Source organism: Haliaeetus albicilla, chromosome 2 (genome assembly GCF_947461875.1).
Source record: "Haliaeetus albicilla chromosome 2, bHalAlb1.1, whole genome shotgun sequence".
In the NCBI taxonomy this organism is placed as follows: domain Eukaryota; kingdom Metazoa; phylum Chordata; class Aves; order Accipitriformes; family Accipitridae; genus Haliaeetus; species Haliaeetus albicilla.
Window position 1 is genome coordinate 47,852,130 of NC_091484.1, and position 26,015 is coordinate 47,878,144.

Sequence of the window (26,015 nt, forward strand, 5' to 3'; positions counted from 1 at the left end):
GAAGGGCTTTGATACATCAGATAGCATTGACTTTAAGCCTTTGGCAGAATGGAGGGAGAAAGATGTGAAGAAATGTATTATTTTCCATCTATATGCACACTTCCCACTAGCTCCCTTAGTGGTAACACGCTTTAGAAGCCTAAAGTGTCAGGTGTAGTGCTACAGCATTGTGTGATCCATGTGGTTATAAAAGACAGTGTGTTAAAACCAGTCAGCAGTCTTGGGGCAGGGCATTGTGTATGTCTCTCCAAAAGGACCAATAAGCAGAGGCCTGCATCCTGGGAGAACATTAGCAGCCACAGAAAAGAGCTAGGTATCAGCATGCTTAAGAGCTCTTGGTTCCACTGTATTGAGACCAAATGAGTATCCTCATAAAACTAAGCGTTTTCAGTGCATTCATGCAGCACACAAATTAGCAAACTGAAACTTTAATCCCTCTCAGATGTGAGAAAAGCTTAATGGTTGCTTTCTCCTATCTTTATTTTGATGGAGGAAGACAAATTACTGGTAATGAACACGGTAAGTCTAATTCCCCAGTAGAAACTATAAAGAATGAAATTCTTTTTCCTTAGTTTCTTAAAAATTAACTTGCAGTTTAGCTTTAATAAATTCTGATTAAAAAGTATGTTAAGAATTGCGTTTCAAGCAACTTATATTGTAACATTGCCACTATTTATCATTTGTTTTCTTAATTTCTTCACTCTCCATATTACACATCTGATGATAAAAGGGAAGGTACACTAATACTTTTTTTGCTGGAAGTTCATTTAATTGGATGCATGTTTTAGTGTACTTGTTTTATAGGTATTAACTTACTTAAGGGGCTTATCTTCACACTAGAGAGAGGAATAATTTTTTTCTTAAGGAAGAAAGCACTCATCTAAATTGGACTGTCAGCTTCTCATGGGCTGCTTCTGCTTTGTTTTCAAGCCGTCTTTCTTGACAGGTGGCTACTTTGTTCCAGTCAACAGAAGAAAATTCCATTAGAGATCTTGTCATTGCCCGTAGTAAAACGGCATCTTCGGGGTTCTCAAATGGTACTCTGCAAAAAGAACAAAGCAAATGCGCATTATCTGAATGTTTCCAAACTACTTTGGAGCTAATTTACTACACACACTCTGTAGAAAGTGAAGTTAGAAGTCATGATGACACCAGCAGTGAGGATTTGAAAATTTAAAATTTTCAGGTGGTTTCCTTTTTTTACCATATTTAAGAAAGCTAAACTAAATGAGAAAAGGTCAGAATCACAGGATTCTAAGGAAAAAATCATCCTATAAATTATTTAAAATACATTTATAGTAGACTTAAAGATGTTCTTTTGTTCTCACTGCTTTTTTTTCCACAAAAATTATAATTGTTGTACACTTTTAATGCTCTGACTCAATGGAAATCATAAAACTAATTTTATGATTTCATAGTGATATGATACCCATTAATTCAAATGCATATTTATTTCACTGTGGATCTTTTAACTAACCACCATGCAAATATCACTTCTCCAAGCTCTGAATCTAGAACACTCTGAGCTTGTGTCGTTCATGTATCCTGCCAGAGCTGCAGTCTGGCAGAGAAAAGTGGCAGACTCACAACTTCAATGCAGAATTGACAAGGACTGCATTTTAGACCAAAACTTTTTAACTCAGATAGATACAATATTAAAACCTGATCTTACAAGAACTTATTTCTTAAAGACGTACCTGCAGTAACACACACCTAATACAAACCATGGGACTATCTCCGCCAAGTATAACACACTTTGTCATGAGAAGGTATAAAGCCTAAGCATCTACATAAATAAGATGGAGAGGAAGCTGTACGTCCATTCTATCAATAAAGACAGCTAACTCCACTGAAAGCAGGTAAGAATTTTTAAACAGAAATTAACTTAAAGAGCTGTACTCAAAGTGAGTAGCTAAATAAAATCAAATTGCTAAAGGATATCATCATACGTAGGCTTTTATTATTTCCTTTAATACATTTTTCAAATATTTTCATGTGTAAAGCTAGAAAGTAAAAACAAGCCTGATATCTGAAGTTTGTAAATTTACTCTTATAAAGATAGCATCTAAAATGTCATCACATTGAAATGCAACCTTTATACTGCCTCAATCCACACACAGAGATAAGAGAGATGTTTTACATTTATTTCTATGATTTTGAAACCGAACAGAATAAAAGTAACTTCAAGTACAGACTAAAAAAGTTTCATTCTACAAGTCATAATATTTTCCAGAGAATATGTATTTTTGAACAGCCAGTCAGGAGAAAGTTTTCTGGGCCATAATACAGAACAGCTATTCTGATGCTCTAAGACTTAAAGCATGCTTTTTTCTAGTGATCAGTATTGGATCTTATAAATAAATAACATTTTTATATACCCATTTCCAAATGTGGACTATCTTTCATTATTAAATTTCAGACAGCAGCGGGTAGGGTGTCTCATCAGAATAGTATAGAGTTGCAACTATGTTAAATATAAAGACCAGAAATTTTTTCAAAAGCTCATTTTACTGGATTTTTTTTCTGGTTAGGGTATTTTTTAGGCACGAGAAGAGGAAATTAAGTAAATGCTTCAGAGATGCAAAAGAAAACTAATTTAAAAAAATTACTTACTTATTTGTGTGATTTCCAAATTCACAACCTATAACAAAAAGTTCAAATTAAAAGACATTAATGGCTGTACAGCATTTTGACTAGCTGAGGATTACCATCCTGATCCTAAATTACTTGTTCAAATGAACTGAAAACTAGCAGAAGACTTGAAATGTTCAAGATCATCTTTTATTAAATTACTGTGAAAACAAGTATCTGTTGGGTGTTTTTTTTTAAGTTTATGTAGTTCCTGTATTTCTTATATTTTATCTCCCCTAGACATACAGTTTCATGCATTTTTTTTTTTTCTTTCACAGAAAAATGATGCCACTGCCTATATATGTGAATGATTGCATGGTAGTGATAAAGACAATTATATGCCTACCTTGCTAATTATCAGCAAAACAAATAAATCATTAAATATGATTAACTATCCTTTTTTTCCCAGCCTTTTCAAAATTATTGTTAAATACACTGCTCTCAGGTTTACTATTATGAGATATATATATATATATATATAAAAAAAAAATTGCAGGTATTTTATTACTGTTCCAAACTTCATCTACACTACTGTTTAACACACTACCATTTCAGTCATCTATGCACAATATTGTTTTTCTTATCGTTAAAACATCAAAAAAGCAGATGAGATTGTGTGGGATTTCAAGGCTTGTTCTGGATTGTCATACGGTACAAGTCACAAGGTTCCAGGTGGTATTCACCTGCTTTCTTGTGCCAGGATCATGCTGTCTTCCAGATCTGAAAGTTTTAAGAACTCTAAAAATTATTTATATGCTATTATAAGACATCATAAAAATATTCTCAGCTTGGAAAGCATAAAAAGGAATCTGCTTACAAAACTAGGCAACATAACAAAATTTAAAACAGCATTTGGAAGAAAATACTTTCTTCAAGAGATTATTTTGTAAAAGCACTAGAGGGCATCAAAACTCTATGATGCTGATCACTGTCTGAGGCTAGAAGTGTACTGAGATGTTTTTAATTAAATAAAAGTAAAACTAAACACTCACAAGACACATATTGAAAAAAATGAAATTTTGTTTGTTCAGCTATCTTTAAAGAGAATTCTGTAACTACAGGGAGTGACTAGAACTTATTTGCCACAATACTCCTAGGAGAAGGATTAATTTGTTGCCTGTTGCTGCTACTACTCCTCCTTTTATGAAGCAATTTGGTTGAGTTCCTGATGCATTTATACTTTATTACTAAAATTGGTAACTTTTTATCAGGTGAATGAAAAGAACTCCTTTAATTCAAATCACCTAAAAATGTATGCTTTCCGTACATTATTATAAATACCTGAGGGCATCATCAGTCTTCTGGCTGGTTGACTGCACCTGCTAGATCCCACTGTAGCTCCCAGGGGTGTATTTACTCTCCTTCCAAAAGCTATTGACTGCACGGCACAAGACCTTTCACGGTTATAAAGATGAAGCGCTGACTCCCTTTCTCTTTGTGTAACTGCTGTTAAAAGGGATATAAAAATTTTAATTTTTCTATCAACTGAATATGCTGGTATTATCTATCTGCATGCAGAAGGTGATTCACTTTTTTTGTGCAGTTTTGTAACAACAGCAGTGTAAATCTGCATAATTTCACAACAATTAAAAATGGGAACATGGAGTGATACTTCCAAAGGCTTTGGGTGAAGCCCTGTCCAATAAAATAAAGGGTTTTTTCTCTTGAGTGCAGTAGGATCAGAAGTTTTAAACCAAGAAACTAGAAAGCAAGACTTTTCATGCCATTTAAGTGAGATCTACTGCAAGTCAGTGAAGACTGGCAAGTTTCTTTTAGGAATAGCAAAACCAAGTCCTGGTTGAAGGCCAGTTCAATTCCCATTGCTCAATTACAGAGAAAACTGTAGGAGTGCTCTCAAATCAAAAGAAAAGCTTCAAATTTTCCTGTTTTGCACTTTAATTAAAAAAATAAGTTTTAAACAAAGAGTTTGAGACTGTTAAGTCAAATAGGGGATGTTAACTTCAATTATACAAACTGCATACTAATCTAGTACTTCAGCCATGGAACAGAAGTGAGCTAGAGGTTTAGCACAAGTAACGCTAGCAGAAGCATTTTGAATTCAGGGAAGTTTTTAAGTCATGGTGTCTAGGGGAACAATTAGGAAGGAACTGCAGTAGCCATGCCTGGAGGTAACAGAAGTATAAGCACGTCTTGTGTAAAGGAGACAGCCAGGACTATGCTGTGGTAATGTTCCACAGATGGTGAAGAAGCTTTGTAATGTTAGAGAAACAGTTCACTAAAGAGAAAGTCCAGGGTACAGCTTGATACAAATTAGGGCCTCAAGTCTTAATCCAGGACTGATTACAGTATAACTGTATTTAGGAGATTAAGTCCAGGAACTTTTACGGAAGTGTTTCTAAAGTTGTAAGTGCAACATGTATTTTCCAGCACATTAAGCTTCAGTCATTGCTTCTTAGTCAAAAATTATCATTAATAAAACAGTCTGACAGATGTGCTAAGCACAGGTGTAACACAAGACGAAATATTCAAGAGGCTGGAGGTACCAGTGCAAAATGAATGTGTAAGCAAATGGCCATGTGGTCGGATCCAGCAGCTCCTCACCAACCCCTGACACATGCTGTGGCCCAACCACCAGCCTTCCTTCATGACAGAGCTACACAGTCTGCCAGCCCCTGCAGATGTCCTGTGGCTGCCGTGCTCAAGTCCTGCATCCTAATTCTCCTAGAGACTGGGAGCAGGTTTTCAAGGTGACATTGTTTTTTCCTGACTACTTTCTTGTAAGGTAGAGCTGGGGTAGGAATCAACGCCTTTCTCAGTGCTCTCCAGTAATTTTCAGTCCTCCTGCTAATCACATAGCTCTCCAAACACTAGAGACAAAAATCACCAAAGTTGATTTTCTGAGTCCACTGTGGCATGTTTATGGATTGACTGATTTATTATCTGGCTATTCTTAAGACAATTTTTTTTTTTTCTGTAGAATTTACAGTAGACAAGCTGTGGAAGCTCTCTTGATGATTTATGAAGATTTATATTTGAAAGCTTGGTCAGCATGTACCTCATCAAGAGGTATATGCATATACATATTTAAAGTGTACAGAAACATGTAGATAGCTGAGGATATTATCCATATCTAAGTAAACATGCTCACCCATGTGAATATACCAGTTTGAATGCACAAATGTAGGTATACGTTTCTAAGCACAGGCTTTTATCTGTCTTACCCCAAATTATATAGACCAAGATACAAGATAAACATAGACAATTTAAAAAGAAATCAAAAGCATTTGGCAAAGTTAACTGTTTATGCCATGCAAACTCTATTTGTTTGACAAATCTTGCAAAAAAATGGGTATCTGTTCATTAGATCTTTTGCTATATCAACAAATGCATATAAAAGAACAGGCAAGATTAATTCACCTATTTTTCCAAACTGATTAAAATCAAAAGCAACTGTCAATGCTTTCTGAGAAGAGGAACAAAATCCTTACACTTCCTGTCAAGGAGCTGTACTGAAGGAAGGAAGTATATCACATAAAGCCGGTAGTCTGGGTCTTGTGCCAGAGGGTTATGGAATAGGTCTGCAAAATGTATACAGAAAAAACAAACAACATCACAAAAAAACAAACCCAGCAAAAGAAAAACAACTAACTTAGCAAGGCAGGAAAATTAAAGATCAATAGCAGCCAAAGATTTTGTACAAAATATTATCAAATTCAAATTGTTCTTCTGCTGGGTAAACAAAGCATAGTCTCCTTACACATGAAAAATTACTCAACTAAACATGGACTGCAAGAATTGGCTTATTGCAGGGTATGCAAAATACCACAGGCAAGAACTGAGTAAAGGTTCCATCATGCACTTCAAACCTTTGAAGTTTTTTTTTCTATTTTTTATGATATACAGGCAAAACCACTAAGTGTTTGCCATTGATATTTTTATGTATTGTTAGGTGAAGCCTACTTTAAAAAAACACTAGTCTTTTAGGTGTGACAGCTTAAAGGTAAGACACAAAATTTGTAGGGGGAGTGATTAAAATCAGATGAGCTTTAAGACACCTAAGGCTTTATCATAGCTGATATAAAGATTTTATCCCATAGACACAATATAAAACGTAAATACCCAGTCTTCTGATGAGTTTGAAAACTCAAGAAACTTAAAGAGTGAAATGTTTAAAAGGGCCTAAGTTCCTGAGAACTAAGCTCCAAAAGCCCATTAGCAACCTGACTAAAATACTTACGTTCAAGTTCACATTACCTGAATAACCAAACCTTTGCAACACAGACAGGTATCAGTCCTGTGCTGCTGCTTTGCCAGATGTGGAACATTTGCCTAGCCAGAGCAGTTTGTTTCACGAGAGTGATATCTAAGGTTGATTAAAATAGAAACTGGCTCATTCCCAAATCAGCTAACAAACAAACAAAGTGTTGTTGGGTGGGGGTTTTTTAAATAAATTAAAAACATAATAATGCTATTTTTATCCTTATACAAATGCTGTTCTTCAGAGACAGTAAAAATAATCAAGAGGCTGCTACCTTGAGATCAGAGCAGATTAAAAAAAGTCTTAATAATTCTGACAACTTCTACCAAGGTCTACACTGGTCTGTTTTTCTCTTTTTGAAGAAAGGCTGTGGCTAATATTCACTCTAGGGTAAAAAATCCTGTTATATGTAATTTTAGCAGTTAGGGAGGGAAAGATGGTATTACAGAAGCAAGTAAGAGATACTAGAAGAAGAAAAAGGTCTTGAAATATTCCACACAGATTTGTAAACTACAAGATGCCATTTCATGTTCTTCAGGATAAGTATGACAGCCAAAGGGCTCACTGCTTGATGCAATGTAGCAGTTATTTTGAGGGTGCAGTAAGGCTAGAATGGGCATGTGGTATCTCTTACACAGAAAACACTTGTTCATGTATACAGAGGAGAACTTAAAATATTTTAATTCTTTAACAAATTTTTAAAAAATCACTGTACTTCGAAGTAGCTAAGAGACCCACAAGGTGGCAGCAAAAGAAAGTTCCATTTTTACCAAAGTAGTATATAGCTATTTTTTCTAGAAAGTGCTCATCAGAAAGAATATTAGGTATATATATATGGTAAGTCTGTTCTTGAGTCAAGAAAATATGTGATAGCGTTCCAGAGAGAAAAAATGTTTCAGAAAAATCTCTAAAAGCAGGTATGTTTAGTAGTGGAATGGAATGAAGATTCAAGAGAGATTTTCCCAAGGCACAAACCGGGGTTGATACTAAGTATTTCTGAATCTGGATGCTACTTGGAGCACATCCCTCCTCATCAACACTGATGCGCAGGTTTGTTTTAGAGTATATGAATTTTTCTACTGCTCATTCTTAGAATAAATCCAACCATTGTATGGATCAAGATGGTCTTATTTTACAAAACATCTGGGATCAATTCTTGGCTCTGCTATCTACTTTCTTGTCAAGGTCATGCAATTTCTACAAATTAGGGATAATGCTTTCTTCCTCCACAGTTTTGTCTGTTTTCTTTATTTGGAACATAGGAAAACAGTGTGCCTATCCCACATGGGGCAGAAAGGAACTACTGCAGTAGAAACATAGTGAAGAACAAAAAGAGTTTTCTGAGGTCTAGCAGCAAGACGTTATCAGCTGCAGATAATAAATCAGTTGAGGCCATTTACAGAGTACATAACAAAAATTCTGGATTCCAAAAGGGAGATGTGAGCACAAGGTGAGCCCATAAAGAAACCCTCCATATTTCTCAAAAGGCTGCACTCGTGATCAACCCATCCAGTAAATCTTCAGAAGCTGCACATTTTGTTAAACCAATAAAGTCCTGTTAATTTGAGAACTCATTATTATGAAATCTCTTTGAAACAAACACATTGACAATTTTTTTCATGACTGCAAAGGTCAAAAAGGAATAACTGTAAAGGTAAGGTTATTAAGGTTAAGTTTCTTCCACTGATTAGCATTTACTTTCATATCTTTAAACTAAAGAACAATTTTTTTATCAGGGTAGGCTGGTATATTCTATACATTGTTTGATACTTCTCTTAAACACTTGCTCTTCTATGGTGGTGGCCAGTCCAATATGTACCCAATTTTCACTATGTCATTGTGATAGCCATTCATAAAAGTTTGGCAGCACTTTGAGTATCTGCTCTTTGTCTTTATTTCCCACAGGCTGTTGCAACAAGTACAACAAAATCCCTGCTTGTGTTGAAGCTCCTTATTAATTTGTAGGGCTGTAACACTAAATTCAGGTAATTGGACCATTCATATATAGGATGTGTATCCAGACTTTGCCTAATCACTTCAAACAACTGCTTTCTTAAATGGACTATTTTTTCAATCTTGCATATAATGAAAAAAATTACAATAATTTGGCTGGGATGTTGTCTTCCTAAACACTTGATTTGGTTTTTAATTCTGGCACAGTGTCAAGTTCAATTAAAAGTGTATTTTTCAAGCCATATTTTCTTTTCCCACAATCAGACATTCAGTTTTCTGAATGCATAAGGAGGTATGGTTTGATGACTTTCACCTCCATTAACTGTGTCACTAAGACGCAAAACTTGTTTCCTGTTTTCTCAAAGTACTGAGCGTTTGGCAGGACCTATGATGACATTCCTTTAGGAACCAAGGAAAAAGACTGCTTGCTTTTTTACTTTCAATAGGTTAATAGCATATAATCCTACCTTCCCTGGAGGCTACTTCCCACATTGTAACTTAGTGGTGCCAGCACCATCTTGTATAACTTAATTTGAAATTTCAGAGCCTATGCTACTTTAATTTCCAGCCAGTATATCAGAAAGTACTCTACACTTAATATCTAAAGTATATTTATTCTTAGACTCCAGAAATTCAGTCTGCCAAAAAGATGCAGAAAGTAAGTTCTATGAGCAATAGAATTCACAAGGCAGGAATTTGGGTTCTATAACTTATCACTCACGCTCAACAGCAGTAACACCCATTTCTCCGCTCCCTTCATCTCTATGATAAATGTCATTGTGCTCCCATGTTCCCTTACAAAAAGGCAGCAGTAAACTGCTTTGACTGCCTCCAAGCTACTCATCCAGGAGATTAGCTAGCCAGCAGCCAAAAAGAGTTAACTTCTGAACTCATTTGGTAGTTTTTTCTTAGTTGAGGTACTCTCTGTGGAATTTTCATGTCTTAGAGATCTCTTTCTTCTGTCAAATTTGGTTGAAATTGACAATTAGCTTCAAAAGCTATTGGCAAATGATGCGGAAACGGACAAGAAACATCCTGATAAGAAACACTGAAGAACTACTGCTCACTGTTCTGCAAAATAAAAATAAGGTATTACTTAGGGTCTGCAAGCTTATAATTCCTTTCAATTCCTTCACTGTTTTGCCAAGTTTTTTTAACTGGTTGTTGTGAAGCAACAGAATCTGTAACGCACATAGGTGTTTCAGAGCACCTGAAATAAAATGACAAAGAATTAATTATTCTCACCACACATGGCTGCCTTTAATAAATAATTATTTTGTTATGCTGCACACTGAATTTGATACACTAGTTATCCATCTATGCCTGCCTTTTGGTATCACCTTGCATGAAATTAGTAAAAAAAAAATTATCTGAGATTTCAATATCACTTTCATCTTTCTAGTCCCTCCTTTGAACATATGCCTAACTTTTTTCATTCCAGTTCCTTCCATTTGTCCCCATCGCCCTTGCCTCAACAAATCATCAACTGCATCCTCCCTTCTTCCTCCCTTTCTTCCTCCTATATCCCAGTAATCTTTGATTAATTAATCTTCACTTCCTTTTACCCTGACTTAATATTACCTTTGCCTCACAAACAATAGTGAATTCCTCAGAAAATAGTTCAATTTCAAATAATTATTAATGTATGAAAATGTTATTAGAAAATATTGTTGTGGCTGACCTAGACTATGTGTTCACATCCTCACATGACATCAGGCTTAGACATTTCGTTTTCCAAATTCTATACAGTATTTCTCGTCCACATTTCTCTACCAATGATACTTGCCCTTCTGTTCACCCATATTTTGTTATCTTCTGTATTGTCTCTTGTGCTCATTTTCTTTCTTTCAAACATTCATTTTTGTCAAAATCTCAAAGAAACTAATCAAGATCATTTTGCATCCCCACATTTTATAGGGATAGAGAAAAGTAAAATATTAACATTTAAAATGCCTAAAATATACACAATATACATTTATTATGCTTTGGCCTCTTCATTCACAAATTCACTAGTCTGTACTGCCACTTTAATCTACAAGAGCAAGCAAAACTGAAATAGAAGTATAAGACAGATGCAATTTTACAATAAAGCAGTTTTGCAGTAACTTTGCAAAATACTTCTGATTATAAATGTAACTATTTCATGAAGAAACTGCAGAACCTTAGTGACTACGTTACAAGCAGGATAACTTATTAATTTATTACCTTTTTATTTTCATGTTACGTCTGTCAGCATTGCTATCAGTTTTTCATCATATAAACATAAATGGCTCTCAAAAGGTATTTCTGTCTGCTTACAGAGAACCTGGCCGGCAAGAGGACTACAAATCATCACGTAAAAAGAGCTTTGCATGTTCACTTTCAATATGAAATATGGTCATGTAAGTTCAAAAATACTTTACAATTGCCTGACATTAAAGTGAATGACATTTCATCCCTTTGACCAGGATAAACATATCACCTTATTGCCACTCAAGTATTCTGGAACAATTAAATCTCTAATAATTAACATGTATTGTTATGCACACATAGGAGCTTTTAACCATGTTACTTGCTGTTGTCCACTTTTGTAAATGTGAATGCCAATACACAGAAAAGAAAGTATAGGCCTCTGCTCAACAGTATAAAAAGGGAAGACTGGTACCTGATATATCTGTTAGTTCATTATTGTTGAGATAGAGTTCAGTCAAGCAATAGTTTTTGCTCAAGAAAGTTAAATCTTGGATCTGAAATTAGAGTTAGGAAAACTGTTATATGTCAGCCCAAATTTAATTTTGGAGAAGTATAAACATGGCCTCTTGAAAACTGTTTAAATATAGGTAGTTTCTTCTATTTCTGTTTAAGACTCTTGGTTTAAGGATTCTCTTGATAGCTGAACGTTCATTAGAAATACTAATTACACATCAAATACAGCCTTACCTAATTTTTTGAACTACAAATTTAATATATATATTTGGAAACAGATTTTATTGAATTACTTCTCTTCACATTTTCTTTTACTTCTATTCACATTTGAAATATTTTTTATTGTGAGAACACCCTTGTAGGATGTAATAATTCTATGTTGATTTAAGAATACTCCTGAAATATATCCTTGGAATAAGCCCCGCATCTAGTTTTAAAAGTATTTCTTCATCAGCAGGTCCAAAGAGCATATATTTGTCCTAAATTTCCAAAAATGACATTTACTCAGATATACAGAATCAATTACAATGACAAAAAAAAAAAAAGTATGTAGGGGTATATTCCCAATAGTTATCTTCAGTCCCTATGAAATCTCATCCCCTTGCTTGGAGAAGCTCAGTTCTAATATTGTCTTGACTTCAGCACAAGGTAAAGTATATGCAATGGGATACCAAGTTGACCATTATAATAGTTGAGAACTGGGAGTACTAAAGGTGCCTAAGTATTTATTCTACAGTTCAAATGCAAGAACAGCAAACAGAATTTTATTCCTGACACTACTTTAATTTATGTGATGCAAAGCCATTTGTTAGTGGGGGAATGATTTCAGTCCTTGAATTGTGCCACTGATTTTAAAATAAATGTGCTTTGCTCTGTGTATTAACAGTATCTGAAAGTTGGAAGGAGGAGAATAAGACAGAGGTTTTTCCATTGCTAAAGTTCGCTGAAATCCTCTGAGAAAAGATACTTCAAAGTTCAAATTAATGCCATTCTCTGAGTCTTGCTTCACCTCAGAAAAACCTGGTTCAGTGAAAACAGCAGTATTCTACAAATAAAAACATCCTACACTTCACAGTGATTACTGTATCTTGTATAGTGTAAAGCCCACACATACCTATTGTATATAGTGGTGTTTCTCCTTCCTTGATGAGATTGGGTTTTTTAGGATCATCTGAAATTTACTTTTTTTGGTGATAAAATTATTGTGATGCATTTTTAAGAACAACAACAAAAAAATCTCAGATCTTCTGAGTTCAGAAAAATATGCTCCCCATATTAGAGCATTGAGCTGGGACTTCTCCTAAGAAAAGCCACTGAGTGGCTTCTCCACACAAGTTATACAGAAAATAACATTTCCACACAATTTATATAGAACAACAGAAGAATGCTCTTTGTCACTGCTTAGGTAGGAAAGTGAGATCTGTGCAAAAATCAGATTTATCTTTTATGGTCAGCAAGATCAGTTCTGCTTAGTCATCACGCCATTTCTTCTTATTCTTTAGTGTCCTTTAGAAATACAAGAGAAAGCCTTATTATACCTGTGATTTTTGTTCAACCTTTCAATGTATCCATATTTTTGCTTTTTTTGAAAATAGTTGGATAACCACAGGTCTTTTAGTGAAGTCAACATAAGATGCTATATAATTGATATTAGCCTGGGGCAGCAGATACACATACACTCCTAAGTGACATGGAATGTAAATTTATTTTTTCTGCTGCTCACAGAGCTACTTATTTACCTGAGCAAACGATTCTGGTGTTTTAAGAATTTGAGCCCATTGTGAAAGGCAGGTAAACTACTGTACAGCAAGATATTTAAAAGCAGGTTAGAAATTTGTGGGTTTTATCACTTTTCTTGCTTTTTAATTACCAGTGGCTAATGGTGAAGGTTTGGATTCAATTCAAACATTTAATAATGGTTGGCTATGTATTTGGAGATTGCTAAATCAGGTAATTCTGCTGCCAAGTAGATGATTTTGTGTGAGACACAATGTGCTTAGATTTGGCTGGAAGCTGTAGTGTCCGGAGATTTTGACAGAGCATTGTCTTAAAACCCCTACAGGATATAATAAATACTATAATCTAGATTTGCACAGATGGAGAAAGTAAGGCATGTGGTTTGTGTAATTGATTTAGGACCACACAATGCACTGGAAACAAGATAAATTAATGTGGCCCAATGCCATACTCTAATCACTCTCCTGGAAATCTCTCTTACGTCAAACAAGTGTAGGTGACACAATGGCCTGCATAATGGCAGAAGATACCCCATCAACCCTAGCATTGCAGTGCTACTCCCTGTGCACAGGGAAAAGCACCTTTGAAAGAGTTATGTGTCACCTGTGTTCATGAGGGCAAAAAGGAGTCTCACCTCAACCACCAGCCTGCCAGAAAATAAACTATGCATGTCTGGAAGGGCATAAAAAAAGAGCTACGCATTTCCTGAAGTCCACTCCTTTCTTGAAAAACTAGGAAGCCCGGAAGTTGTTCTAAGAATACCTTACAGCCGTTATCACCCCTTGGTCTGTTCCAAGAGCTGCCCACTCTGGTGGGCAGGGTATACTTGCTATGAGCTACACTGGAAACTGCTATCCCAGACCTCAGGTATCAGTACACTATCAGGCAATTTTGCCAATAACTCAGTTCTAAATACACTCAATCTTTCTTTTTATTGCTAAGGTATCATTGCAAAACCTCAGCTTCTTAAACACACAAAATTTATAAATGTGGTGTGAATCTAAAGGAAAAGATATCAGTGCATACTCTGTAATGTAAAAAAATACTGTTTCTTCAAATCTGTCATATTTAAATCAGTTAAATCTGCCTGGAAATTAAAAATAATTTATTTTCTTGACAATTATATAATACTTCATGTTAGAGAAATTATGAAATAATAGTCAGAGAGTCCAGATGCATTGTTCTGCTCTTTAAAGGAATACCTTATTACCTTATTGTTGTTAATCCACAAATACCTTAACCTATGAAACCGTGAAAGACTTGGGACACTTCTTAGTCCTCTAGTGGAAGAAAAAAAAAAAAAGAGTAACAAATTTCTTAGCATTAATGGAGCTTATATAAACAGTTGAATTTTTTATAAATAATATTATACAAGCACTAAAAAGCCACACTTCTGTAGAAACCATAGCAGAGAAAGACATAAAGAACAAGATGGCAGAGACAGTGTAAGCATTTTACACACCTGAAAACATAATAAAGCAGCAGGTGGCAAAGAAATGGGAACAAACTGATACTTTTTTTTTTTTTCCATAACAGCATTTATTTTCCCAAGGACTATGAGTCCCATGTACTTTGCAGTTTGTAGAAATCCTGCTCAAAACATGGGGGGGGGAAGTTTGGCACCCTGGGGACACAAACCTAAAAGGAAATTTGCTTTGAAGGTACAGTGTGGATTGTTCAGCCACAGTGCCAGAGAAGCCAACAGAAGACAGACACCAAGCACATGAATGTAGATTTCCTACTATTTTTCATATTAGTGCATATTGTGAAATCTTTTGCCCTTTTTTCACCCTTCTTCTCTCATGTGCTCATATAAACTTAGTATTTACTCATTTTCATTAACACTCTTGTTTTAAATCAAACTGCACATCCACTGAGGCTGGAACTATCTCCTATGTGCTGGTAGGGTTTTTTGCTTAATTGTGTATCTAGCACTTTGAGCTTGCTAGTGTACTATAAATAACAAATTACCTAGTAAACAGGGAATATTAGTGAGCTGCCAAGTAATCTTCACTAATTGCTCCTCCTTATTATCCATTGCTTTAAATAAATGTTCTTGATTTACATTAGAACAATTATAGATGACCTTTAGATGACAAATTTTAATTGACATAAAACTTTCCTCGTGGATTTTAACATGTTGTAAGACTAGGGACGGTGTTTCAGAAAGAACTAACGGGATTGATAAAAATTAACCTCACAGCATCAGTCTAAAATGATCTGCTTGTTTTCCAACTATGAAGTTTAGTCTCTAATTTCCCATGGTTCGTTTTTTTTCAACAAACTCTCCAGATACAGACAAAGGGGGAGTGGACACCTTTTCTGATCTTGCATTTGAAAAAAAATCTGTCAAGAGCAAACCCTACAAAGCTGAGGTGCTGTACTTTTATTCTCCTGTATTTCTGAAAACCAGATTATCCCATGCTGCTACTTTGTTAAACTGTTTATTTGGCTTCCTCAAATAAGCCATAAAAACAAACTCTGAAGATACATATTTATGTGTCTATTGTCACAAGTAACAAGAAAATACATTACTGCAAGTAGTAAACACAAGCAGATGTGTGTTGACAGGACATAGAGAGCTCTTACAGAGCTACTATCTAATTATTCTGTATAATTCTATCTGTACACCCCTGAACTATTTTTCAGGCAGCAAAGCCAAAATTACCCCCATATTCTTTGTCACTGCTGTTCTATACCTAGTTTACAGGTTTACATTTTAATTGGCTTTACTCCCTCTCTAGAAACAGCCTCATCTTGACTATCTCCAAGCCTTGATCTGTTTTGGTTTTTTGTAGTATTAAGGCATTTAATTTGCCCCGGGTAGAGCTTAATTCCCCTAACATTTTAAAAGAGCCTGTCCCTTTCTATATGCCTTCCAGACTTTGCATGTCCCTTACAAACTGATCCTTTTTGGCCTGCAGCACTCTTTTCTTACCTACTGCTAAGTTAATCAGGATGACAGCTTTCAGTGTCCAAAAGTACATTTTTTTCATGTCCCTTTAATAGTAGTGGTTTAAAAATATAAACTCATTCCCTCTCATTTGATTGACTTTAATTATTATTTTTTCATTTTCTTATTTCAGCCAGCAGAAAATTATGTCAGACCAACAGTCAAGGAGGCATGATCTGATACTGAGATTGGCTGAGGTTCAAGGTTTATATAAATTGGTATAGAATAAAAGGAATTCACTTCTCTCCAATCATCAGAGAAGCCAGCTTGCATCATCTTTCTCAAAATGTTTTCATGGGAAGACAGATCACTTCTATATCTGCCATCTGAACATTTCTTTTTATTCCATACCAAAAAATATTTCAAAGCCAGTGAGAGCACACATTTAAGTATTTAAAATCAGAAAATGTGCCTATTAAGACTGTATACACATTCTATACACATTTAATTCTTTTACACATACATATTATAATTTTCTTGTATTGTTTAGAAAATATACATGTGCATCTTATAATTTTCTCATTATTTACAGTTCTCCCTTAGATTTTATGTATGTTTTCTTCTTTCTAAAATACAAATTTTAATAATTTTGACAGTAACTATATGTTTTACATTTTCTTTTCACAAAGCGTCAAATACTTTCTTGATGTAAATCAAGAGATGTGCTAAGGAATTTAAAGATACTAGTGGGTACATTTAAATTTTCAAGACCACTTGATTTCCACTAAAACCAGCTAGACAACACTGAAATCCCTTAACACCTTTTTTTTTTTTTTTTTTTGCATTCATAGGGCCTAGAGACCTTGAAAACCTTGACCCTGAATTATTAAACTACATTAGTTCTTTATATATGGTATCAGCCATACAAAGAGTAGATGCAGTTGTGAGGCTGCAGGCAGGTATGCAACACTTGGAATTATGCCCTGGCCAGAAATTCAAAGTATGCTTTCCAAAAACTTTGAAGTATGCCCTGTCACGTATCCATCGTCCTATGGTAGCCTCTCAGAATGTTCATCCTACAACATACACCTCTATCAACCTAGATCACCCACAGGTTCATGAAAGCTTTGCCTTCCTTCACTTAGCATGGTTTATTCTCCTCATCTGCCCTACATCTTAAGCTGTTTCATAAAGCTCTCAGAGGAGATCAGTTCTCTGATCAGTACTGCCAGCCCCAAACAACTGTTCTTGTACTCACTTCATGTTGCCCTGCCCTCCCTTCAATTCTTAATAGTAGAGATGCAGGTAATTTCAAAGGTGCTACCAAGGAGTTTTACTGTTGCAATAACAGATTTCTTCAGGGAGGTCAGAAATTTGGCAGTTCTTAGACTGGGCAGGTCCTGTGTTTTTTCATTTGCCTTCTTGATACTCTTTCCACCCAGCCTTACAAGCCAGTTAGAACAGGTAGAGATCAGCCCATTAAGCCTCACTCCTCTGCTCCCTGTGGTAGAAGTTCATGCACAACATTGTGAACTTACAGACCCTCAAGCAATTCTGGGTTGCTGGAGAAGGATTGTGTATCTAGGGCTGAGGCAGCTAACTACTTCACTGTGAGTATAGCTCTGCTGTGTATGCTGGTCTATCTTCACCATTTCTTCCTTCACACCATGTATGGACTAGGTATAAATATGATTTGCTGATATTTCACATATAAATGATGCTCAGAGAGTATCTGATACAGAAAGCACTATGAAAGTTTACAATTTACTGTGTGCTCTACTTTTAGTAAAAGCCAAACCACGAAACATATTTTACTTACTGTCGAGCCAGATACAATACCAAGACATCCACATTCCTCTTAAAGCCACAGATCTTCAGCTGTTTTTCTACTGCCTGACAGTATACAGTACATTTGTCAGCATAATATACTGCATAATTACAGATTCATTACAACATATACATATTCAGTGTCTAAATTAATACACACACCAAAATTAATATATGCATCACAGCATCTCACAAACTATAACATAGTCTAAGAGAGACAAAGAGATATTAAATTAGCAGTCTCTATTTTACATTGATAAAAATACTCCAACAATTATGTTACACTAATATTCTTTTCTAGTGGAGAGTCATAGCTCATAGACATGAAGTGAAAAAGTATGTTGACTGGAGAATGGGCTTCTCACTCAGGTCAGCCAACCCAGTACAAGCGATCAACAAGAAAGCTGCTTACCTTGCAATACAGTTGCAACTTTATTTTATGCAACTTTACTTCATGCACATGACAAAACAGTGCAGCCAGAAACTCTGCTTGTACATTTAATGTTGAAAAATGTAGGCACAATTTTGATTTTTCAACGTATATTACTGATGTGCTATAATTTGTAAAATCGATGAATCCTAGTAACATAAGGATTATGGATCTCAGTTACCAGTGGTTGATAAAAAGTAAAATATCTATCAGAAAAAAAAGGTTTTACTACACGAGTTATTATGCCCAACATCATAAAGATCACCGTTGTTTAAAACACAAAACTGATGCGACTTTGCAACTACAAAATGTCTTGGAATCACCAACAGGCATGCCTAGAGCGGCCTGTTATTGGCTGCACAATCACTCCAGCGCGTTCTGGGTGTATTGAACATACGTAAAACAACTGTGGGCGCACTTGCAAATGTGCCAGACCTGTCTGAACAGAGGAAGCAAGTTGCTCAGGGACTTGCAGCACGCGTACTAGCCGCTTACTCCACACAGCTGATGTTGGGACAGTGGCCATTTGCCCAGGAACTCGATATGGCCGGCAGCCTGACTGCAGCTGCCAAGTAGGTGAAAAATCTGGGACAAATGGCTGTATCGTTCTTTCTACACAGGCAAAATCTGCAGATGGAACAAGAAGTGCAATCTGGAGAAAAGCAGCTGTGCGACAACCCCAAGCGCGTTGACGCCTGTCCCTGGGACTGCAGAAGGCGCACGGCTGCCAAGCGTTACCAATGGGGAAGGCACACCTACTTCGGAGAACAGAAATCCCCGATGCTACGCCAGATAGTCAAGGAGACCGTGCCCCGAGATCTGCATTCCTCCAACTCCATTCTCTGGGGTCTCGCGCCCTCCCCACGCCGGGAGCCCCCTTCCCAGTCAGGCCCAGCTCTCCACCACAGCAGCCCGCGGCCCCGGCAGCGCCCGCAGCTGCTCCGGCAGAGCTCAGGTGCGCGGCTTTTCCCGGCCAAACCGCTCCCAGGCAGGGCAGGCTGTCGCGCAGGGCTTGGGGCCGGCTCTCTCGGAGGAGCCGAACCGCCCGCTGCCGCCCCGGGGTGGACGCGGGGCGGGGGGGGGGGGTGCCGGGGCCGGCCCGCGCTGCCAGGGCGAGCGGGGGAGGTTAGCTCCTTCCGCCGCCGCGGGAGGACCTGAGCACGCCTTCCTTCGGTATGCGGTAGCGAGCTTTCCCGTCTCCTTCGCGCCCGGCAGAGCGAGGGGGCGAGGCCGGCGCCGCCCGCCTGTGGGGCCGGGCCGGGGGCGCTGCGGGGGCGGGCGGGATGCGAGGGGCCGCGCCAGGGGGCGGCCGCCGTTGAGAGCGGCGGCGGGCGCCGGGCGGGAGAGCAGCGCGGGCCCTGGCGGCGCGCCGGGGCGGGGTGTGGGGAGAGGCCGCCGCTCCGCTCACCTGCCCGCCGGCGGTGGCGGCCGCCGCCATCTTAGAGTCCCGTTCCTAGGCGGCCGGGGGGAAGGAGCGCGAGCCGCGGGGGGCCGGCAGGCGGGCCGCCCCGCGGGGATGACAGAGGGTAGCCTGGCGTGGCGGAGACAGCGCTGTCTCGGCGCTCCCTTAGAGACGGTGGCACCATTTTAACACCGAAACGGGGGCTGGGCCGCCCGACCCTGGGCGTTAAGACAGACGGGGCTTCGTGTCGGGGGAAGAAGGTGGGTGGCGAGCGAGGGGCCCCTCCCCGGAGAGCGGGGCCCGGGGGTCGGAGGCGGGGTGTCCCTGCGGGAGATGCCGGTACGGCAACGGCTGAGGGAAATGGAGGGAGACCTGCTTTACCTCGGGGAAGTCTTCTGGGTCGTATTCCCTCACAATCCTGAAAAAGTGTGCTGCCTTTTAAAAAAAAAAATAAAATCCTGTGTGGATTTGGGTTTTTGTTAGTTTTGGTTTTTTTTTTAAAAGTACAGATCCTATACGCAGGTATGTATATATGTCACTTACGAAGAAAACACTTGTGACTTTAATTTACACCTAATCTACACCGTATGTATTGCTCATTTGCAACTTGCAAATCACCTTGGTGCCTGAGGAAACGTCTTCCATGCCCACTCCTGGAATGGGCCCGCTGCTGCGACAGTGCATTTGGTTGAGTTTGGTTGTAAAGTAACACAAAATGTTTATGACATCCACATGTGTTGCCATGTTATTTTTATAACCGTTTTACTGCATAGCACAAGCTGAAACACAGAAAAAAACATTTCCAGTGTGTGTGTGTGTGTGGTGTGCACTCTTATGTGTATGTAGGACAATAGAAAATGTTTGATCAAGCTACAAAAAAAATATGTCTGAAAACTTGGAGCTTTATTTAGAATTTAATTTACACAGAGTACTCAAGTTAGAAGAAAGAGTCATTTTAAATTATGTGCAACTGATACACAAAGAGCAAGAGTTGTGTGTGTGCACAAATATATGAATAAGCTGTCCCTCATGGAATTAATTATGTACATGCCTTTGCTTGTTCAGACCACTGAAACTATATGTAGTGTGTATGATGGAGGAATGGAACTACAGTACAAGTATTATATTGCAAATATATAATTTTCACAGAAAAATTGTGTGGGTGGCTTCCATTTCAGCTAGATAGCTTTAAACAAATAGAAACCTCAAGTAGAAAGACTAGGCATCTTAAAAGTATAAAACTGACAACAGAAATGTCTTTAATCACTTATTTTAGCTTCTAAAAATATCTCTAGGGTATTAAAAAACATAAAAAGAGGAAATGTACTGGAGAATAAGAAACTGGTGCAGAAATCCGTATTTTTTTCATTTTACATTTGAATTCTGTGTTTTCAATCAACAAAATAAAGCTATCACTTCAGAATTGTGAAAGGCAAGATGGTTATTAAAGAAAAAGTCAACTTTAATAATAAAATTACAAATTAGTCCAATTAACATGGTATGACAAACAAATTCAGTAATCTAAAGTGTGGAGAGAGGGGGAACCTCTAGAAGATATTTTGTTGCATTCCAACACAGAGGTGTGACATACATGGGCTGAGGTTTGTTTCGATATGTTTTGGTTTTTTGAGGTGCTTCATTAATAACTGGTAGCTGTAGACTTACTCTGGATGCCTAAATAGAGACTGTTTAAAATTCAGTGAAGTTAATCTCTTCTTTCTGCCTCTGCAAGTTGACAATTAAAATCCCCACTAAGTTTAAAGGAACTTGGGCAGAAAATGAATATTTTTTTATTCAGACTGAACCATCACCATATTTTATACTGACTAGGTCTTGTCCTTTTCCAAAACACGTAACCTATCACCTATTTAATCCTATTCCTGGACTGCTGTGCATTAATGAATAAATGATCACTTGTCCTTTGGGATATTCAGAATAATGACTTACTTGCTATATATGTTTTTCCAGAAAGTTCTCATTATACTTCTGTGCTAAAAATACTTAATTTGCTTATACATGGATATGCAGTTGCAACAAGACAATGAACATAAAAATAGGGGAAAGCACACATCTTCTGTTTTTACTGAAAAAGGTGGTAGGACAGAACAGGAGATTATTCACTTTGTAAGCCACCAGGACTGCAGATGCCTAACGGAGTTCATCTGACCCACAAAGTAACGCCTTTTATTCTCTAAGGTACTTCAGAGGCCTCCGAGTGCCTTTGAGTATGTCTGTGCTTCAGCTGCACACCATGGGTAGAGGGGATTGTCATTGTATCACTTTAGAGACCACATTAGAGAAACATGTATTTGCTCTGGATAATAAAGTTCAGATTAAACCTGGTTTAAAACGTAACCTGTCTCTGTCCACATTGCTGAGCCCCTGTATATGGGCTTGGATGCTCTCTAGGCCAGTCTCCCACTTTCTCCATCCTTTCTGGGGAAAATATGGTGGGAAGAGTTTTATCACAATAAGTGACACTTGGACAATAATTAGGTGATGGGCTAAATCAGTTTTACCATGTTTTATTTTGGGGTTTTTTGACTTCCCAATGATTTCAGTAGGGCTTTACTGAAAAATCGATAGCACAATAGCTCTTTGTAACTTAACCTATTGTTCAATAGCTGTGAAAGATGCAACGTGCTAAAACCAATGTCTAATATGTGATATTTTTAATCACCAAAGTTTATAATCTTCAAAATTCGGTTGTTCTTTGCCTACGATATTAGAACTGTTCTTTATTTTTCAGGGTTTATATTTGATTTCTGTTTTTCAAGTCCTGCATAATTTCTAAAAATTACAGTTTTGAAGATCTCAATTTCTCTATATATTATACTAGTAAGATTTTTGTTTCATGCAGTGTCCCAAATACTTTAAGTAAAATCTATTTTCATTTTCATACAGATAATTGAAACTACTTGCATATTAGTCTCACCTTTGTAGTCTTACTGACTCCAGTTTAATGTTGAGTGTGTTTCAATGCATCTCCCTGACAAGGCCTGCATTTTTACAGCGTATTTATTTAGTATAAAAAGAAAAATATTTAATAATGAAAAACAAAATAGTAAGATTGCACTCACCACTTTTTTTAAGACATGGATACAATAGTCACCAACAGAGTATGGTGCTTGCACAGTTCTTTACTATCTTCTATAATTAAATACTTATCATCGTAGGTACTGTGCTCCATGGCTTTTTCACAGAAGCTATTTTTAAAACCTGCATCTTTATTTTATAAAATCGACTAATTTATGTTGGAAGGGACTGCTGGAGGTCATCCAGTCCAACCCCCCAAAGAAAGCAGATCCTACTACAGAATTATTTTCCATCTCATGTCTGTACAGTTCTGCATAGTTACAGAACATCCATCAAAAATAAGAGAATTATCTAGGACAAATTTAAAATTGCCTGTGTTACACTAATGCTACACAGAAACTAGTACAATTAACTTGCTTTTGGAAAGGTGTGAAGTAAATGCAAAATATGTAGATGAATGCATATTTCCTTTTATCTTCTTCTTACCGGAAATATTTTATCAGTGTTTATCAGGTGAAACCCAGAAGCCTGAGGAAAGATCAGTAGGATATCCCACCTGCATTCCAGCTATTGCTCCAGAAGAGTGCAGGTCTCCTGTAGGTCCAGTAGCTGCAAGCCCTATACAGATGTTTCAAATACTCCACGCTGTCTGAAGCATTCAGGCATCTGAATTACTTCTCTCACTCATACTATTAATCTTGCTGATGGCACTGACGACATTACAGTGACTCTAACAAGTTCAGGAGCAGAATTTTGGGAGAATGGGGTTTTTTCCAATAAATAATGCAAGCTTGACCCTATATTTAAACAGTTCAGACTATTTTCAATTTAAAGGTAATGATTAACTAGAATGGTTAGACTATTGCCTGTGAAATGAGAGATTTGAATTCTTTCTTTTTTCTAGTATTATGTGTAATATAAATTAATGTATGTTACAAGCGTAAGGGAAGAAGGCAAAACAGTCCACATGCAGCCTATGGCAATATTGGCCCAGCAGACTACATCATATGGATGAACAAGCTCATTCACATCCAGCTTCAGCCTGACTTGAGATCTGAATACTACCCTGGAGAATAAAGGCCACCACCACCACAAATGCAACAGGCCTGATGGAAAAGAGTTCCAACAGCTACATAAATGCTCACTCAGTCTTACTTTTCTGTCAGCACAATTTGGATGTATTATTCATTTCAACATAACCAACTCTTAACTTGTTCTCAGCCCATTCTGCATGCTGGACTGTTCCTCCAGTTCAGCTTCCAAGTCTGATTGACAGTCAGAAAAGAATTGTCTGCTGCAGCTCTTTGCTGGGTATGTAAACAACATTATGTCAAATGATCCTACTACTCCAGTCTCAGAAATTTACATCCTAATGTTTCAAAATGTTGTATGTGCACTTCCACAATGGTTTGTATCTATCCTAACATATATATATATAAAAAAATAATCTCCATTGCTATGATCACATATGCTTTCCAGAACATGATAACTGGAATTTTTTGGTCCTCTATAATGTACGAGCTCGGAATGCCTGAGGCTTCATGGGGAGATATTTTAATAGGGAAGTTATTATAAAAGTGTCGCTGTTAATCATGTAAGTAAAACTTTTGTATTCAGTACTTGTAATCAAGTTACCAACATTGTTGGTATTTTTCATAAAAACATATTATGCATGTTTAAAACTTTTAATACTGCTTCCTAACAAAATTGACCACCTTAGCCTGTAAGTAATAACTGTTTCTAAAAGGATAATGTCTGCTGAGCTCTCTACATGTAAAAGTCAATACTGTTCTTACTGATGTCTGATGCCAGTGTGCCTATTAATTCAGAGAATTCTTTGTTACTGGGCTGGTTTCATAATGTGCAGATATTGGAAAAAGCCCTTAACTTTTTGTTTTCAAATAATTTTTTAATTGTGATGGCTGCCAAAGTAATTTTTAGATGTAAACTTCTGGTATTCTGTCTTATTAATATGTTGGCAGTGAGGCTATGTTTACATGGCAGAGATGCACAGAAGCAGTTCTAAATTAATTACCTTGGGTATTGGAAGGTCTGTATCCATTGCTGGCCCCTAAACACTGTCTGTGGAACCGTGAGGGTTCAGGAAATGTGTTCAGAGAGCACAGGCGTTCCCAGTAACAACAATAACAAAAAGTGTAATAACTTAATTGTTCAATTAATGCCATGAAGATATAACATGGCAAATACATGTTCTGTGGTGAATTCATACTGTAATATGAAATACATACAAATGATTATATGCAAATACAAAATAAAACTAAAGTCTGAACAAGAGTTTAAGTTTATATGTGTAAGAACTTGCATGTACATTGATTCAAAGGAAAAGGAGTGAGATGACAATACCAGAACTCTTAAAATTATTATCTTAATCCTACAGAAAGTCTTAATTTATATAATACCGATTACACATCTTAATCTAAATATGGGATAAATTATGTTTATTGGTTACCTGGCACTGAAATAGTTTCTTCATGCCTTCTGCCCTGAGAAAAACCTGACTCATCTGTCTCACTGATTTGGTATTTTGGGATCCTGTAACTTCTCCTTAGTCTGTCAAAGCTCTACTGATCTAAGCTGTGTGAATGAATTAATTACATGCTACATTACTACTACTATTCTTATTTTCCATTATTACCATATACTCAGTACTGTACCTAACCTCAGTACTGAAAAGTAGCTAAAGCTAGTAAAAGAGTTAGGATCAAATGACATCTGCACACTGTAGCAGTGTATCAAAGGCAATTAATGGATTAATTCTCAGTTGTCTTTTGAATCTATGTACATGGCAAAAACCACCATTACAGTACTGTCCTGCACAGAAAATAGGCAGGCAACAGACCTTCTAGATCAAGTCCACTATTTTCCTCTTATGTTCATATAATCACATTCATAAATTTGTTATGTTATTGCCAATTAGCAGCAGAAAGAAAATAGCATAATTACATTTCACAACTGTTTCTGATTGTGTTCATTCTTTCTTGCCTTCATGTTTGAGAAAAAGGGAGCAGGTAACATTGAATGATGAAGGGCTGGAGAAGGCACTTGAAGAGCACCTTCATGAACTGCAAGATTCTCACAGACTATGTAGTCGTGATTGACTTTAGAGTTTTTTCTACAGCTGGTAGGCATGATGATTTCACTGTCACGTAGGAACAGTTTAATAAATTTAGATTAAAGTTTT

General features: G+C 37.1%; 1 protein-coding gene and 1 long non-coding RNA gene across 5 annotated transcripts; one reads left to right on the forward strand and one right to left on the reverse strand.

Moving 5' to 3' along the window:
* Positions 1-452: 452 nt before the first annotated feature.
* Positions 453-19,989, reverse strand: LRRC72 (leucine rich repeat containing 72). Of its 4 annotated transcripts, none has more exons than XM_069774068.1 (9): positions 19,784-19,989; positions 17,938-18,011; positions 14,436-14,505; positions 11,448-11,529; positions 9,900-10,013; positions 6,081-6,170; positions 3,913-4,074; positions 2,614-2,641; positions 453-1,042 (listed from the first exon to the last, which is right to left on the reverse strand). In XM_069774068.1, the coding sequence occupies exons 1-9, from the start codon at positions 19,811-19,813 to the stop codon at positions 877-879; spliced, it is 816 nt and encodes a 271-aa protein (XP_069630169.1). In that variant the 5' UTR covers positions 19,814-19,989; the 3' UTR covers positions 453-876. The 4 variants fall into 4 exon arrangements, with proteins under 4 accessions (XP_069630169.1, XP_069630159.1, XP_069630180.1 ...); XM_069774058.1 differs by having other exon boundaries at positions 454-1,042; positions 3,913-4,077; XM_069774079.1 differs by lacking the exon at positions 9,900-10,013 and having other exon boundaries at positions 455-1,042; positions 3,913-4,077.
* On the forward strand, positions 17,971-26,015 carry LOC138682727 (uncharacterized). The gene is made up of 2 exons (XR_011322705.1): positions 17,971-19,548; positions 24,035-26,015. It is a non-coding gene; the product is annotated as an uncharacterized lncRNA (long non-coding RNA).